The sequence below is a fragment of the Leptopilina boulardi genome, unplaced genomic scaffold (genome assembly GCF_019393585.1).
Source record: "Leptopilina boulardi isolate dan_hultmark-lab unplaced genomic scaffold, ZJU_Lbou_2.1 LbouV2_364, whole genome shotgun sequence".
Classification (NCBI taxonomy): Eukaryota; Metazoa; Arthropoda; class Insecta; order Hymenoptera; family Figitidae; genus Leptopilina; species Leptopilina boulardi.
This window is the reverse complement of record NW_026137934.1, coordinates 357803-374581: the sequence shown is the minus strand read 5'-3', so window position 1 is coordinate 374581 and position 16779 is coordinate 357803. Positions and strand designations below refer to the sequence as shown.

Genomic DNA, 16779 nt, shown 5'->3' with positions numbered 1-16779 from the left:
TTTAGTTTTGAGTTAATTTTTAATATTATTATTAAAAAAAAATGCAATTTTACCGTTTGTGATGCATTTTGTGGACTTTGAACCAATAGCTGATGGAGTGCCTGATTCTGCGCCAATATTTGCTGTTGAATTTGAATATTTTGCGCCATTGCACGTTGCAAAAAAGCTCTCTGAAGATTTTGTTGATACGCCATCATATCACTATTTTGATTAGGTGGCGAATTTGAGAATTGATGTAAATTGAGTCCTTGCATATTATAAATAGGAATTGGCATAAATCCAGAGGACATATTCATACTGTTCATATTTTGATTTTGTCCTGGTGAAACTGGTGCAGGTGGACTGAACATTGGCATCATCATTGCCGGTGGCATCATTCCATGAGCAAGAGCATTAAAATTGAAAGCAGCATTTTGATTCCCATTATCCATATTTCCATCGCCTTTTATCTTTTCAGCAAGTACACTCGATGTCAATTGTGTCTCATTTCTTTCATAAGAACTAATCATTGCTTTCACAAAATCATCGACTGTATTCATTTGATTTGAATTGACATTTTTCTTAGATTGAATTTCATTTTCTTCGAATGATGTTCCTTTGATACTTGCAGCGAGACTTCTCGCGTCTGAAAGCTCATCCAAATTACCATCAAGAACTGGCATAAAAAGATCGTCCAAAAATTGATCGACGTCGGAAGCTTGACTAGGAACGCGTACACGACGAACGTGAGATGCAAGGGATGGAGCTTCACTCGTATCCGACATTGCCGAGGATTTTATTCCGTATTCACTTTTTTCTATGTATGCTCTGCTTGATTGACTTCCTGGCAGTGCTCGTTTTCCTAAAATTTAATTTATCGAAATTATAAAACTGATTTTACAGAATTTCAAAACAGATTTATTTTACATTTACCTGGATATTGTGATTTAATGAATCTAGTCTGCGACCGAATATAACTGTTTTTGTCATCCTCGGATCTTCCTGTTTGACTGACTGATTGAATATCAGGATATTCAAAATCAATAGTAAGATCCTCCTCCTCAAGGATATTTGGCTCGGAACTTCTTGTTATTCTGCTGTACTTTCTCTCTTGTACAACTTCATTTCTCGTCATATATTCCACATTACTTACAGCAGGAGCTTCGCCAATTCTTTCTAAACTATGATAACGTTCATTTAATTTCGATGATGATAATCCCAAACCAGCGAGTTTACTTGGAGGCACAACAATTTCTGGCTGAAGAAGATTATCCAAACTTCTACTTCGTTGCTTTTCCTTTTCAAAGTATCTATCGTTCAATGCCGACTTTCTCGACAATCCCATTTCGGTCGTTTCTAGAATGCCCTCGTGTGACTGTTTTCTCATCTGTGAATTGTGCGATTGTTATTATTTTTCAAACACGTAAGACGCGCGACTTGTTTCTTTTTATACAACGTTTCACAAACGTGCTGAGTTATTATAAGAAAAAAAAAAAAAATTTTTTTTATTTAACAAGCAACGAAGAAAAATGAATTAATTGTTCCTTTAATTAGATAAATATTAAAAATAGTGTAAAATAAAAACTTAATTAATTTAAAAAATAAATAAAAATAATTTATCAAAAATTAATTTACGATAAACTAAAAATGTTTGATATATAAATTGAAACGAATGAAAAATAGAAAATTTCAAAAATAATATACTCACTGGTGCTTTTGAAATTGGAGGTTGAGGTGGTGGAACTGCCGGACGTCTCGGTGATTGAATTTCCGGCTCGACCGGTTTGTCAACAACTTTTGGCACTGGTTTCCTCTCGAGTGGTTGGAAGGTCTTGAGTACAGGTGGCTCATTGCTTTGTTCCAATTCACGAATGACTTGTGTGTGCTGAAAAATGTTTAATCATCATAACAAAATGATTCTCACGCTCGTACTCTCATTTCTCTCATTAATATCCCCCCCCCCTTTTTGTTCATCTTTCCTACACTGTTCCAAATAAGGTAAAAGGCTTACCTCTCTCTTCTTAATTGGCGGGAAGCTATTCTTTCTCTGCTCCAAAAACATGTGCTTAGCGGCAGGGAATGCGGGGGCTAATTCCATTTCGGAAATAAGATCAAGGACATAATCAAAGCCATTGGTCTCAGTGACAATTGCATCTGGTCCATCCAATTGATTCCATAATGTAATTGTCCAACCATTATTTTCAACGCCGTGATTGCGAATCGCTAAATTCGCCAATTCCTCGCATGTTGTCCACGAGTCAACCGCGCAAGTTGTCGTTTCACCTTGAAAAAAAAATTTTAAACTTATAGTTCGAAATATTTGAAGAAAATTTAAATTATGTGGAATTTATAATTTTAATCAATTTTTATATAAAAATGAAAATTACCATCGTAGAATCCAACGTTCAAAGCCATATTTACACGATTCCTATTTGCTCGCCATTCCAAAACAGACGGTGGATAATTTCTTGGAACGTGTTGTACAGTCGTTTGACCATTGCTTGTCGCTCTTAATAAAGCTCTCTCGCCTTGAAGCAATTTTCTCTGACAGAAAGCTTTATAGCCATCATAAGCATGATCTGAGACGTATCTATAAAAGAAAATCAAATTAACAATTTTTCATACTGTCCTTTAAATAAAAAAAACCAATTATTTATTTGAGAATTCATTTTCTAGACTTACTTGAGCAAATATTTAAAAAGCGTTGGACTAGGCTGAAAGGCGGAAAGACAATTGGAAAGCAATAACCATCCTCTCTCCTTATTGGCGTCATTTTCATTTTTCCACGTTTGATTTGACAATTGACAGAGAATTTCATCACGTAATTTTTCATTGACAATACCCTTATTAATTATATAATCTCCTAGGGCTTGCTCTCTCTTACCACTAAGATTATTTTCGTTCATAAAGCGAAGAATCATTTTAAATATCATCAATGAATCAGTATAGTCTTGATCGCGTGCTTTTGCTAAAAATGGCGTTTTTATTGGTTCTCTCTTCATACCAAAAATATGACTCTTGAAATAAATATTCGTAAACTTGGAAAATTGATGCTGATCAATGTCAGTTGGCAGACTGTAATTGTATGGGAACGGAACAACTGATCCTACGACCTTTATTAAATTCCTCTCCGTGTGAGTTGGCTGCCAGTCTAAAAAACATATATTTTATTGTGATAAAGAAATTTCCAAAATAAAATTTTTGTTTATCTCTATTTAGTGACTAAAATAAATTAAAATTTTTAACTCACCATCAAGTTTGCTGTAAATAAAAGCAAGTTCTGCAGGAATTTCAAGATGATTGACACCGGCCACAGCTCTTGATGCTCTTTCTTGTTCCTCTCGTTGTTGTTTAGCTTTGGCTCTTTCCCGGCTGGCTCTTTCGATTTCGGCACGTTTAGCCATTTCTTCTTTTAAAACTTTGAATTTTTCTCGTTCTACCTTGCCTCGGAAAAGTTTTTGCGCCATGAGTACACCTTTTTTTAGAGCCCTGTACTTCTTTTTCTCTCTATAGCCACGGTAGACTGCTTGTAAAAGTACCGTACTCCGGGAAATATTGAGAAAACGTCTTCGAGCCAAAAATCCCCGAGTGTATCTGTCGCGAAAAGAAATTTTAATATAAATTAAAATTATTTCTTTGTACAATATTTATTTTAAAATTGAACACAAATATTAAAATTTATTTTCATACTTATAAATTTCAATAAGATTAATTTTTTAAATTTTATATTTACATTTTTTATTTCGATAATTTTCAGATTTAATATTTTTTTTTATGAAATAATATAAAATTTTTATATTTTAAATATTTCTAAAGAACAGAATTTTATTCTCTCGTAACCATTTTTGTTTTGTTTATATCACTTAAAAAAAGAGGTCTAAACAATTCAGAAAACAGTATTTTTAGTTGCAATTGTTCGTGTGACTAACTAGTTTCCTGTTTCTGTTTTGAGTCCCCTTTCAATATCACATGGTAACGGCGTTGCCACGCAAACTATTATCAGCTCACGTGGTTACCTTTTCACTCATTATAAATGTAGTTTAGAAAAACTCATGATACCGGTACATGAATATTTTGTCAAATTATCATAATTACATTGTTATTCTTCAACTTCTTTTCTTCTGTTTGTTCACAAAACAAAAAATTGTTTTTTTAAAAATGTTTTTGCAGTGAAATCGAGCAGAAATCAATTTGTTTCAAAGTTACAATTGCTAATGAGATCATACATTACCTTTGAACGGTGATTGCGGCTTTTTCCAAAATCAAAGCTCTATTGTATTCGAGAGTTCTCTCGAGTGATTCTCGCAAAAAGACCCTCGTTAGTCCAAGCTGATATTGATTTTGAGCCTCCTTTGGAGCAGCTTTTTCGAGAATAAGACGACAAAGTTCCTTATTTGGCGCACCTCTTGGTAGTCGATTTGGAACCAAATATCGATATCGATCAACAAAATGAGCAAAGAGAAGACGAACTGGATATCCGGTTTTACGAATGCGAATTGTCTCCAACATTCCCGTGTAACGAAGCTGTTCAAGAACGCACGGCATGTCGAATTTCATTGGTGCTTTCTCAGTGTTTGGCTTTATGCAACGAACAAACCATGGATTACATCTGTAAAATAATTTTTCTATTATATTTGAATTATATTTGCAATTAATAAAAAATTATTTTTACGTTTCTTAAATTGTTTCCAATCAAAAATTTACAAAATATTAAAGATGTAAAATAAAATGATAATTAATACGAAAATACACACTGGGACATGGATTCGAGAAGTTGTTGCAAACTATCGTGAAATCGAGCAGATACGGTTGGTGTTCTTGGTTTCATCGTGACGAATCTACCATTTGGTTTGTTCACGGTTTTGTTCGCTTCATGAGTATTTCTCACGTGTTGAAACATTTTGCTCACCATCTAGGAAAAAAAAAATAAAGTTCAGTGAAAATTTTTCCATATAATTTTTGTAGTCTCAATTTTTTTTCTTCTAAAAATTTACCTGAATTTTACTACTAATGAGCAATTCAACGACATCGGATCTCAAAGTGTCTCTGTTCTTGTCCAGAAATCCATCAACATTATACCAAACTTGCCCGGCGTAATGCTTGATTGCAAATTCAGCCGAGTTCATCCTTGGCCTTGAATACAATTCACTTAAAGCGTGATTGTAATGGCACTTTTCCAGAAACGATAAATCTGTGGCTTTTGGAAAGTTGCTCTCATCGTCGAGAAGATGCAAAATCCCCACTGGTTTCTTTGCTATCAAGTGAATGACTGGAAAATTGTCCTACAATAATAAGAAATAGAAATTTATAGAATAAAATTAGTAGGTAATTTAATTGAATGTAATTTAATATATTAGTAATTGAATATTCTTACCGTATAATTAATTGTGGTCCAGTCAATTTTTTCTTTCGCATATTCCTGTTGTTCGAGTTTAAAAATATGTTTGTTAAAGTAAAAATGGAGATTTTCATTTGCATAATTGATGCAAAGTTGTTCAAAGCTATTTTCGGTGAAATTTTCGAAGCCAAAAATATCAAGGATTGAAATGGCCGCTGTTTGTTTTGTTCCTTTGTAAACAATATGATTAACTCGGGCAACTAACCAAGAAAATAGAGAACTATATAGAGCCTTTGCAAAAGCATCTCTAGCATCAAGAGCTTGATCAATATTTAAGGCAGTCAATACTCTTTCATTTCTTGCTTCCTGAAAATTATTTTTCATTATATAATTAAATAATTATATATTTTTCGATTTTTATTATTATATAATTTACAAATGTCATTATACGTACAGTAGTTTTTGTCGTTAACGCCCTAATGATACCGTCGGCGTTAATTTGAAGAAGATGAGCTGCCCAACGAATTTCCGCATCCGATCCTACCTCAACACCTTCTTGACCGTGTCTCATTTGTTTTCGATGAAAATAAACATTTCCTAAATGAAGAACACTGCTTAGAATTTTAAATATCGTATCCTGTTCCTCAGACGTGAATCCCAGTACTTGCATGGCCGACAAAAGAGCTTTAAAATCTTGCGTATCATTTTTTCCATCAATTTCACAATTTCCTCCCTGAAAAAAAATTTGAATTCAGTACACAATAAAGAAAAACAATTCAATAATTCTCAATATAAATTTAATACCTGATTTAGATAAAAGTATTTATCGGGTTTTAAAAGTCCATATTTATCTCTTAATTGTTGATCCAAACCGGCTAAAAGTTCATAGAAAACATGGTAGTTTCTTTCGTCCGTGGCCTGGGTAACAATTCTACTTTTTTCCAAAAGATACTGCGTGACTCTCCCTCCAACAATAACACCACTGAGAAAAATTAAAAAATTTAGTTACATTAATTGAAAATTGTAAATAAGTAAAATTATTTTTTAAATCATCAATTTTATCACTAAAAGGCGTGTGTCGTTAGGGTTGTTTGTGATACTCACTCTCGAAAGTGGACTTCTAAGTATTTTCCAAAACGACTGCTATTATTGTTCCTTGGGGTCTTGGCATTTCCAAAACTCTCAAGAAGTGGCGCGGCCTCCAAAATTTGTTCTGTAACTAAATTACTAGGCGCTCGATTTACGGCCGCAAGATATTGCATTACCAATTTCGTCGATTCGGTTTTCCCTGAACCAGATTCACCGGAGATCACTACGACTTGATTGGCACTTGCATTGTTGGCAGCAGTTACTTGACTGTAAGCCGATGATCCAACCGCGAAAAGATGTCTGTAGTAAAAAAAAAACATAATTACAATCAAAAAATTTTATAGAGCTTGAAAATAAAATTTAAACATTAAAACTTCATCTTACGGTGGTAATGTTCCCAAGATTCTACCCTCATATAATTTCACTTGGTCCAAACCGTAAATATCGAACATCTTGTATGGATTGACAGCGACTAGGATACTGCCAGTATAAGTCTGAAATTAAAATCATTTTATTACTCAATAACTGGAAATTCATTTCAAAAAAAAAAATTAACTGATAATTAAATTTAGCTGATAATAAAATTTAATTGATAATAAAAATTTAATTTATAATAAATCTTTTTAAATTTAAACTTGAAAACATTAGTTACATAATTAAATTGTCAGTAGCTTTAAAGTTTAAGATATTAATTTTATAATAATCCAAATTGACATTATTAATTTTATAAAATAAAACAATTAGATTTAATAAAAAAATGTAGTTAAATTATTTACATAAATTAATTCCTTGTCGTAACGAATTTTCAGATTCCATAGTAAAGATGCCTCGTTTAAATCACTAAAAAAGAAACAATCAAAATATCAACAACAAATGAAAAAAAGATTTGTACTTCATTATAAATTAAAAAAAAAACTTACGAAAGTTGAATCATATCCTCAACACCATTTTGACCTAAATCCTGTCTTTGTTTGACTCCACTGAGATTCGTAAGAGTAAAGATTTGAGGCTGAAAAGAATAAAAAATTTGAAAAATCTTTAAAAAATTAATTTTTTTCTTTTTTGTTAATTATTAATAGTTATTATCTCACTTAAAATAAAAAAATCAATTAATTGTGAGTAATTAAAAAAATATCTTAATTTAAAATTTAAAATATTTTAATTACAAATGCTCTTTTATAAATTCCTAGAGAAGTTGTATTTTAAATTGCAAAAAATCTGTGAATCTCGAGAAAAACCGTTTGTTTATATATTATTTCGCATGACGACGACTTGCGTCCTCGCTTTTCCGGATATTTTTTTTTTTTCGCGCAGCTTTCTCAGTGACTCTTGAATGCAACTTGAGAGAATTTCTCGAGAAAAAAAGGATCTATCGCGCGAATCCACGAGCGTATAAGACTCGAGAACCACTTACTTGGAGAACCAACCGGATACCGGCTTTGAAATCCCATTGGCGCAGAATTTGTTCTATTTTACTATTCGGAAAAATGTCAAAATTATAATAACAAATTCATTTTATTAATGAAATTAATTTTTGTTTTTGCATAATTATAATAATATTCAAAATTATCTTGAAATTATAAATCAAAATTAAAATGTCATATTAATGAAATTAATAGGTTTAGAATTAAGAATTTAAAAAATAATCAAATTTTTAAAATAACAATATTAAATATTTGGAATTTAAAAAAAAAAATTACGTTTTTTCAAATAGTATTTTCTTTTGTAAGCGTATAATCTTTAAAGAGAACTTTCTCAAGTATAAAATATAACTAGAACCAGATTATTAAAACAAGTTATTGCTTCATAATTTCCGTATGTTATTATATATTCTAGAGAAAATTTGAGCACTAGGTACTTTTTGCGAAAACGTTAACGAAAATAAAAACAAACGAAAAAAAACATGATGCCATAAAGTTTTGGAACAAGTTTCCATTTTAGGAAGTCGGTGGGGAAAAAAAAAGTTGTGCGCTTCTTTTCCTCTCATGTAAAGGGTTAAAGTGCATGTCCTTTAGAGTTTCAAGAACACCGAGTGCTATGTTCTCCAGGGTCGTAAACAACATACAGCAATTCGATATATATTTCTTGTCCTACGCTTTTGTATAATAGGACACCGCCCCAACTACAGTTCTGCCACGCAGCGACCATACACCATAATATCTGCACTGAGAAAACAGTGTGCATGATACTGAAATGAAAGAAGAAGAAGAAGAAAAAAAAGTAGAAGTAAAAGGAAAAAAAAATTTTAATGGATTGTCGTGAGACTCTTATTCTCAATCTATCAATTATGCACACGTAATACCCTTCAATGCCCTCGATTTGATCACCAGTCAGGAGAAAAAGTTTATAATGATGCTAAGTCGATATGTTCTGTTATGTTTTCTTTCATTCTTCTTTTTTAATAACAAAGTCGACAACCTTCGTTTGCAAATAACATCTCATTGCAGATATAACGGGTTCTATAATTTTCCAATCACAGGAACTGAATTGATACATCACGTATATATATATATATTTCATAAAAAGAATTCTTCCTTTTTATAACAAGAAATATTTCTAGAACGGAGGAACGATCTTTTCTATATGTAAACTGTCCCGTGTATATAAGAAACTCGATATTCATAAACAAGAAGAAATTATTTTTATTTATCATTTCAGGTTTTTCATCAAAATTCCTCTTATTTTAATAAAATTCTCATCGATCCCATAATTTTAAACTAGATTTTGCGCGAATTTGGCAACAGTGACTATTATCGAAGATCTAAACTTTCTCAGAATTTCTTGCGATTATGCGTCTATTGTAAATCAACGTTACGTTCGTACACAATATATATACTTTCGCGCAGAATTATCGGCATCCCACTCACTCGTCGTTTGTAAGTTGTAAGCAAAACGCACTTTGGTATATATAATAGAGGCCGGTTACTTTCACGGAAGTGCCATATATTTCATCAAGTATGCACGGTATTCCAATAATTTGAAACTTGTTACGACTTTCTACATATTCAAGCCATCCTCGGTTTTTGATGCACCGTTAGAGAGACGAAATTAAATTAAATTATTGCCTCCTGTTAATTTCAAATATGAGAAACTCCCTTTTATTTAATAAATTTCTTAAGCAAATTCAAATTTTCTTTTTCTCCTAATAAACACGCCTTCAATTTTTTTTTTTTTAATTGCAAATGATAGAAGAAATTTTCAATATGATTAAGAGTCAATTCTATTGAAGAAGACATATGTTTCAAATTCCCGACAATAAAAGATTCACATAAACACTCGTCTATTAGGCAATAGTCAAGAATTTAAAACACCAAGAATGCGTATGGACATGTTCAGTTGAAATCAACTGAAATTTCCAGTTGGTTTCATTGATTAAAATTATTGAGTGGAAACTCGTAGAAAAAAAACTTGCACAAGCTAAGTCCAATTTAACGAGACGAGTAGCCGATTATAGAGATACGAATTAGAGCGTATAAATTCCATTTTCAAATGTAAATTCCAAACATTTGTAAACAAACGCGTAGTTCACCTAATACAGTCTCAATCAAAACTTTAGAGCAGAAATTCTAAATAATTTACATAAAATATGATTTTTGTTTTATAGAACAAATTTTTAATGTAGCTTACAGAAAAATGTTAATTTAAATGAATTATTCTAATTTGTATGCAAATAAATAAATCTTTAAGATTTCTAGTATGCAAAATTTTGTTAACTACACCAGGTGAACTACCTTAAAATACAGTCATGGCTTGAATATTTCCAAAGCAAAAGTTGTCTAATAAAGATTTCATAATGTTACATTCACGCAGTGAATTCACAAGATTTGTAAACAAATCGTTAATGAAATTTTCTTTACACAGATGTTCGCTATAACCGTTAATAATAAAAGAAAAAAAAAGCAAAGATTTCCCAATGAATGGTAGGAGCCATTCATTGGATAATATGGTAAATGCTAGTGACGACATAAACGCAGTGAGCGATCGCCTCCAGTCGTTCTATGGCTATATGGCGTTGTTTTAAGGAAATGCAGTCTAACCGGTTGTTCCTTAGCCTCAAGCTGAACAAACGTCGCGTTGGCAGAGATCTAACTCTTAAACCTAGGCAGTCCCGCATTATTTTCTATTCCATTGAGCTACATATCCTCGTTATGGTTTGTAAATTCTACACACACACACACCGTTCACCATTGATCATTCTCGATAGTAGTTTAAAGAGACAGATTTCTAAATCAGGTCTTTGGGAAGAGTCTTTTTCTTATACATATATGTGTATACCTTTCCAGCGATGACTGCCTGCACTGACAAAACGTTCGCCGCTTTGTGATGCTCCAGAACCTCGCCTGGTAGAACATGACCAACTCCTGGATCAAACCACACCAAATCACCCTGAAAACAAATTAATCTATTACAATTTATATCTAAAAATAAATTCTTAGCTTCTTACTTTTATAATTAAAAATTTTTGTAAATAATTTAATACTTTATTCTGAAATGCAAAAAAAAATTATTCGATAAATTGGAATAAAATTAATTGATAAAAGAAAATTCAGCGCACCAATTTTAAAGTGCGACTACGATAATAGTGATCCTTGTCCTTGGATGGTAAACGCCACACAACTTTTCGTTTTCCAGTACAAAATGCAAATATCGATGAAGACATGCCTGGCGAATTTGAACGCACACTCAACGCATCACTAAAAGTTTTCGCATGAGAAGACACGGACTTTCGCTCTTGATTTGTTCGTTCTTTCGTCAGCTTCAATGTTGCAGAACTCTGACTGGTTTCCCGTGTTCGAGCATCAATCATTCTCGCTGGCGTATACGAAGTTCGACATTTTTTTATATAACTCGGCAATGTTCGAGAAACATGTTCATCACCACCACCCGACGATGAAAAACCCAATAATGTACCCGGACCCTCAAAACTATCAATAATCGATCTTGACCAACGAAATCGATCCGATTTTTCCATTTTTGTACCCAATTTAGATGTGCTTCCAATTTGAGATGGATTTTTATTAATTTTTTTCCCCGACGACATCAATGATCTACGACGTTTAATTCTCTCGTGATCGTGTGATGTACCAGGAAGAGTGTGAGCGTGAACCTCATCCTCGTTTTCTGGTTCTAAAAAATTTCTCGGCTTCGGTTTGCCAAGTGTTTTAAATTCACGAACATCTTGAATATTACTGATGATTCGTCGTCGTGACATTGTCCGATGAACATTGCAAACGTCGTCTGGATTTTTTTTCTCGTTGTCGACACTGACTCGTCGTTCAATACGCCTATTATCTTGTCCTTGAGAGTCTCGCACTCTTCCATAAATCACACCATCCTTGCGCTCCACCTCTTCCATGTCGACTAATAATGACCTGGGTCTATAAACTGGATCGTTCACTGGATCACGAATCGATCTATAAGTCTTTCGTTGAAATGATATCTCCGTGGTGGAAACACTGTCTCTTGAACCTTGTTTTCTTGTATCGAGACTAAATCTTCCCGACGACGATGACTTCCTCGAAACATCCTGATCACATGACACATTTGTCAGTGATGCTTTTTTACGTCTGATCCTCCCGTAGATTGGTGCTTCTTTTTTTCCAAGTTCTCTGTTTGATCTCACGATAAGACACGGATCTTCACTATTATTCCTCGAAGAATTCTTATTTGTATTTGTTATCTTTGGTAAGGTTGAGGGTCTCGGTACAAGAGTTCCCATCTCATTACTAGTTCCAAAATCGCAAACAGATTTTGAATCATCGAAACGTTCACGACTTCTTGCCAATAATTTTGATCGTGAAAAACCAGAAACATTTTTGACAAATGCTGCTTTTGGATTATCGCGAAATTCACCATTTGAACCGAGAGTATAACTCTTTTTACGTTCTTGATAATCATCAGATCGTCGTCTAATTATTTCTTGTCTCGATATTCTTCGAGCTGGTTGACTCGTAGTTTCTTTATTTATTGATGATCTCTTGCGAACCGAGGGCAAAGTTGTCGGTCGACGTAGTGATGAATTTTGACTGAGATCAGAATTTTCTTGTTGTATTTCTGAAGGACGTCGCCAACGATTTCTCAACGATCCATTATATTTGCTTACAGAATCTTCCTCGGACTTGGAACATCTTCTTATGATCTCCTTTCGGGAGATTGGATTTCCATGTGGGAGAATTGGTTGTGGGGATTCGGAAGCCGTAGAACGATGACGGGATAAGTCTTTGCGTGATCCAGAGGAGGACGTTCTTGTTCGTGATGATTTCATTATTGACGCACGTTTAATATATTATTAAATTAATGATTTTATAATATTATTGATAATCTATTTTTAATTAATGAGACTAGAAGATGGAATAGTGAATATGAAAACTGAAAGATATTTAAACCAAACCAATATAAAAACTTAAAATTATACAAGGAAAAATATTGATTAAGTGGATTTATTGATATATAACATATTGAAATAAATTAACTAGATATTGAAGAAAATATCGGAGAGAATTACTTATTAAAATCATAAAATCTCAACAAGAAAAGAAAACGGAATGCCCTTAAAAAATTGAAGGGAAAATTCTAAATTTTCGCTAATAATTAAAGCAATGTGAACTAGATTGACGATTTCAAATTGCGAGTCATTGGAGAATCCAAGCTGTTAAATTATGCAACTTATGACGAGTGGGTAACGGTTTCAAATAGAAAGCTCCTGCTTTCGAGTGAAATTGATTTTCTGCTTTTGAGGTCGATTCGCGGCGGTGATTCTGCGAGTCGTCGACTCGATTTTTCCAAGGAATTGAGCTCGCTCGAGTGCGCAAGCATCGCGGAGAAACGTCCAACGGAGGCGCGACCCACGTCTCGTCTCTTGAGAAATGCATTTGTATCTTGGTTAATGCATACGTATATATTTATATACATATAAGTTAGATTTTCTTGTTAGAAAGTACCGAAGGTCGTTGTTAGGTACTTCCATAACATTCATAAAGTCTTCTTCTAAACTAGACTTTTACAACTGACAAGAAATTCTGGTCTCTTAATATTTTCCTTCAAGTGGTCCAAGATTTGTTAACATGCTGTATATCATCTTCATGATTTATGATGATGCTCGCTACTTCAAAAACAAGTATATAATCTGCACTAGTTCGACATTAAACTCGACCACGCAGGTATATATCGGTGACTTCGAGGTCGTTACTGAATCACGTTGTGAATGTTAAATTTTATACTTGAATCTTCCGAAAGGAAGTTAAGAGGCCGAGCTGTCGCACGTTATCGAGATCAACAGGTCGAATAAAAAAGAAAAAAGATTCCTGTCCAATAAAGTTCAGCTCACGAGACACCCATTGAATACAATAATGTTCCATTTTATAAATGAAGTAATTTCATAATCGAAGATAAATAATTCTTTTTCCGTTAGAACAAGAAAAATAATTTATCTTCTTGGTTGAATACTCTCTAGTAACCGCACCTTAGATGAAAAATTCTTGCGCTGAAAAATAACGTGATTTAGAAAAAGTCACCAATGAGCACAAAAATTAGGAACACGAAAGAACACGATTATTATAAAACATAAACCGATCTGAACTCGAAGATGTTCAATGCAACACTGCAAGTCTAGTCTTTCTTCGCAACAATTGCTACCTCCGCACATTGGCGTATGCTTTTAATAAAAAAAAAAAGTTAAGTGTTAATTGGAGATATTCTTGCAATGGGATGTGGTGTAAAATATGGAAAATCCACGGGTGGATGAATTGCTGATGAAAAAAAATAATATGTGCAAGGTGTTGTGAAGTAGCTATGAATAAATATAGTTCAAGATTGATGGAGAACACTTGGAAAAAGAGTGCATTTTGCAATTGTTTTTTAAAATTAAACTTTGGAGACGCCAGTGAATCGAAGTGCTTTGGGGTGGAACCAAGCGTGCCTCTTCTTATATAAATTACGCGCTAAATACGCGCTTGCATGTAGGCTCTCTCGAGTGCATGATAGACAGGGATAGTGCAGACTGTATGCGCTTTATAGAAGAACGGGAAATGACTCTAACGAGGCTTCTGAACCGGAGATCATCAATGGAATTCATGGCCGATTACAATTTCACGAATGGTAATTAGGACCTTTCAATTGGTTAATTATCATTATATAAACAGTAACTTACAGTTCAAAAAACAATCCTTCATATATTTTTTTCTTTTTTAATTATATTCTCACATTTCTTATTCTGCTCTGAAAATTACATGCAATGTGAATATTTTTTTGTAACATTCAAAAAATGAATATTATTATTATTTATAATTATTATATTAATTGGAACAATTTTTCAATTGAAACTGACTTTGTTAGCAAGTTTAATTAATTGAATCCGTCTTATGTTTGTAGCTTTAATTAATTGTAACAAGTAATGTTTAAAATTTATCTTGATTGTTGTGAACTACGTGTAATTGATACTATGATCAATTAGAGCTACGATCTAGAGCTACAATTAAATTTCGATTAATTTTAAAAATAAATTTTTTAGTTTTTTAGTATTTTAATCAATTTTTATAATAACAATTACAATTAATTAAAACGTCAATCGGCTGAATTTATCACTTGAATAAAAAGCAAAGTCTTATTTAAATTACAATAATCAATTGAAAATATCGTTTGTTATATTTTGCTTTGAATTTTTTGTTGAATTAGAGAAAATATAACTACCAAAAAAAAAAAAAAAACTTAAATTCATTGTTATGAAGAAATCACATCTTTCACGCTCACTTTCAATGAAAAGTTAGTGAGAAATTGATTTACACAATTTTCGACGCTTTGATGTATTTTCTAAGAGAAAAATTATTAGTTTTACTTTTAAAAGAAGGAATTCGATTATTTTCATTTTTACATCTTAACCATAAAATTACATTCAGTTATGTCAGTTTAGCGAAACTAAAAGCAAAAGCTCTAAGAAGAAATGGAAATTATGCATGTTAAATTTAGAATTGTAAAAAAATATTTAAATAAATTTAATTTTTAAAATAATTAGTTTGAGAATTATTATGTGAATACTTTAATGTTACTTTCTCCAATATTAAAAATTTTAATTTAATTAAAATTGAGAGAATTTCGAAATATCTACTTTTCTTGTCAATGAATGTGAATAAATCAAATGTGCAGTAGAAAATACTACCGAATAATTCTTTACGAAATGTATGTTGACATGCTATAAATTAATTTATCAGACAGATAAAATTGATGGATTATGGTTGTATAGTAGACTTTCTCAGTCAGCTGATTGACGACTTCGATTCAGATCGCGATGCATTGTTCAGTCGCTTATACTTTCGAATATTACTGCTCTCAATGCTCTTTTAAAGAGCTTTATAATATAGTTATCTGCTCATAAAATTCATTTTTTGAATATTACAAATTTTTCACATTTACAAAAAACAAATAAATTATTTACATTTTGATTAATTATCACAGTGATGACCTTTTTATTGAATAAAAGTTAAAAATTTGTAAAATTTCCTTTACCTTCAAAACATTATTTTGTATTAATATACATTTTTTAATTATAATTAAAATTTATAAGATTCTTGTCATCACCCTGATTAATTGCAATAATGCAAATAAATTCCATAGATGTATTTTTTTCCCATAAGGAAATATTGAGCGTTTTCTTTTTCTTCTTTTTTGAGAAATGAAATAGCGGACATTATTTTTCCGCTGCCGCGGTATGTCCGCTAGGAATTTGTTTCGTTATACGGGTGGCAAACGTTGCTACTTCTAAGCAATGTAATTGCCTCACACAAGTCATTGGAAAGTTTGCCAAGCACACACAAGGCGATTCACCGCGTGCGTGCCAAGGTGCTTATATCAACGAACGCGTATTATAAAAGAACTTAAAAGTACACACACAGATCATTGACTTCAAAGCGACGTTTCATTACATGCCTGTGGTAAATCCTTGCACACATGTTGCATGCTTGTTTACTGCCACGTGACAACTGGACGACACAAAACACGCGATTACGAGGCAACGACACCCAACATTGCAATGTCGCGCGGTCAAATGCCTTTTGATGCTGTGGGATCTTCGGTGAAAGTTCTTCTTTTAAAGGAATTTAACTTTGACTGGTGCGGCTATGATGATTGGTGTCAAACAACGGCGTATAAGTTAATGTCGAAGATGCGCCCGCCGCATGATGATATACGTCTCTTTCTCTCTATATACAACTCGGTTTCTATCCACATACACACACGTCGATTTACAAGAAAAGGTCACTCCTTTATTTCTATTTGACTTAAGATGAATATTTTCTTCTTTAAATTCGTCTTTCAAGTTTTCTCCAATTTCTCGCTAAATAAATATTATATAGAAATTTTCGTCCCGTTCTTTCTTCTAC

The 16779-nt window shown here is 32.6% G+C and overlaps 1 protein-coding gene across 1 annotated transcript in view; it reads right to left on the bottom strand.

The window, feature by feature from the left end:
* LOC127286898 (unconventional myosin-XV) overlaps positions 1 to 16779 on the bottom strand; it is a 58688-nt gene that overhangs the window by 25548 nt on the left and 16361 nt on the right. The window contains exons 3-20 of the mRNA XM_051313522.1: positions 10682 to 10792; positions 7327 to 7415; positions 7183 to 7246; positions 6791 to 6900; positions 6422 to 6706; positions 6122 to 6299; positions 5772 to 6050; positions 5354 to 5683; positions 4974 to 5261; positions 4734 to 4891; positions 4211 to 4588; positions 3230 to 3573; positions 2662 to 3130; positions 2367 to 2569; positions 1991 to 2262; positions 1688 to 1864; positions 913 to 1366; positions 54 to 841 (exon numbers count right to left, since the gene is read on the bottom strand). Of these exons, the coding sequence (XP_051169479.1) occupies positions 54 to 841; positions 913 to 1366; positions 1688 to 1864; positions 1991 to 2262; positions 2367 to 2569; positions 2662 to 3130; positions 3230 to 3573; positions 4211 to 4588; positions 4734 to 4891; positions 4974 to 5261; positions 5354 to 5683; positions 5772 to 6050; positions 6122 to 6299; positions 6422 to 6706; positions 6791 to 6900; positions 7183 to 7246; positions 7327 to 7415; positions 10682 to 10792 (4977 nt within the window). The remainder of the gene's footprint in view (positions 1 to 53; positions 842 to 912; positions 1367 to 1687; positions 1865 to 1990; positions 2263 to 2366; positions 2570 to 2661; positions 3131 to 3229; positions 3574 to 4210; positions 4589 to 4733; positions 4892 to 4973; positions 5262 to 5353; positions 5684 to 5771; positions 6051 to 6121; positions 6300 to 6421; positions 6707 to 6790; positions 6901 to 7182; positions 7247 to 7326; positions 7416 to 10681; positions 10793 to 16779) is intronic.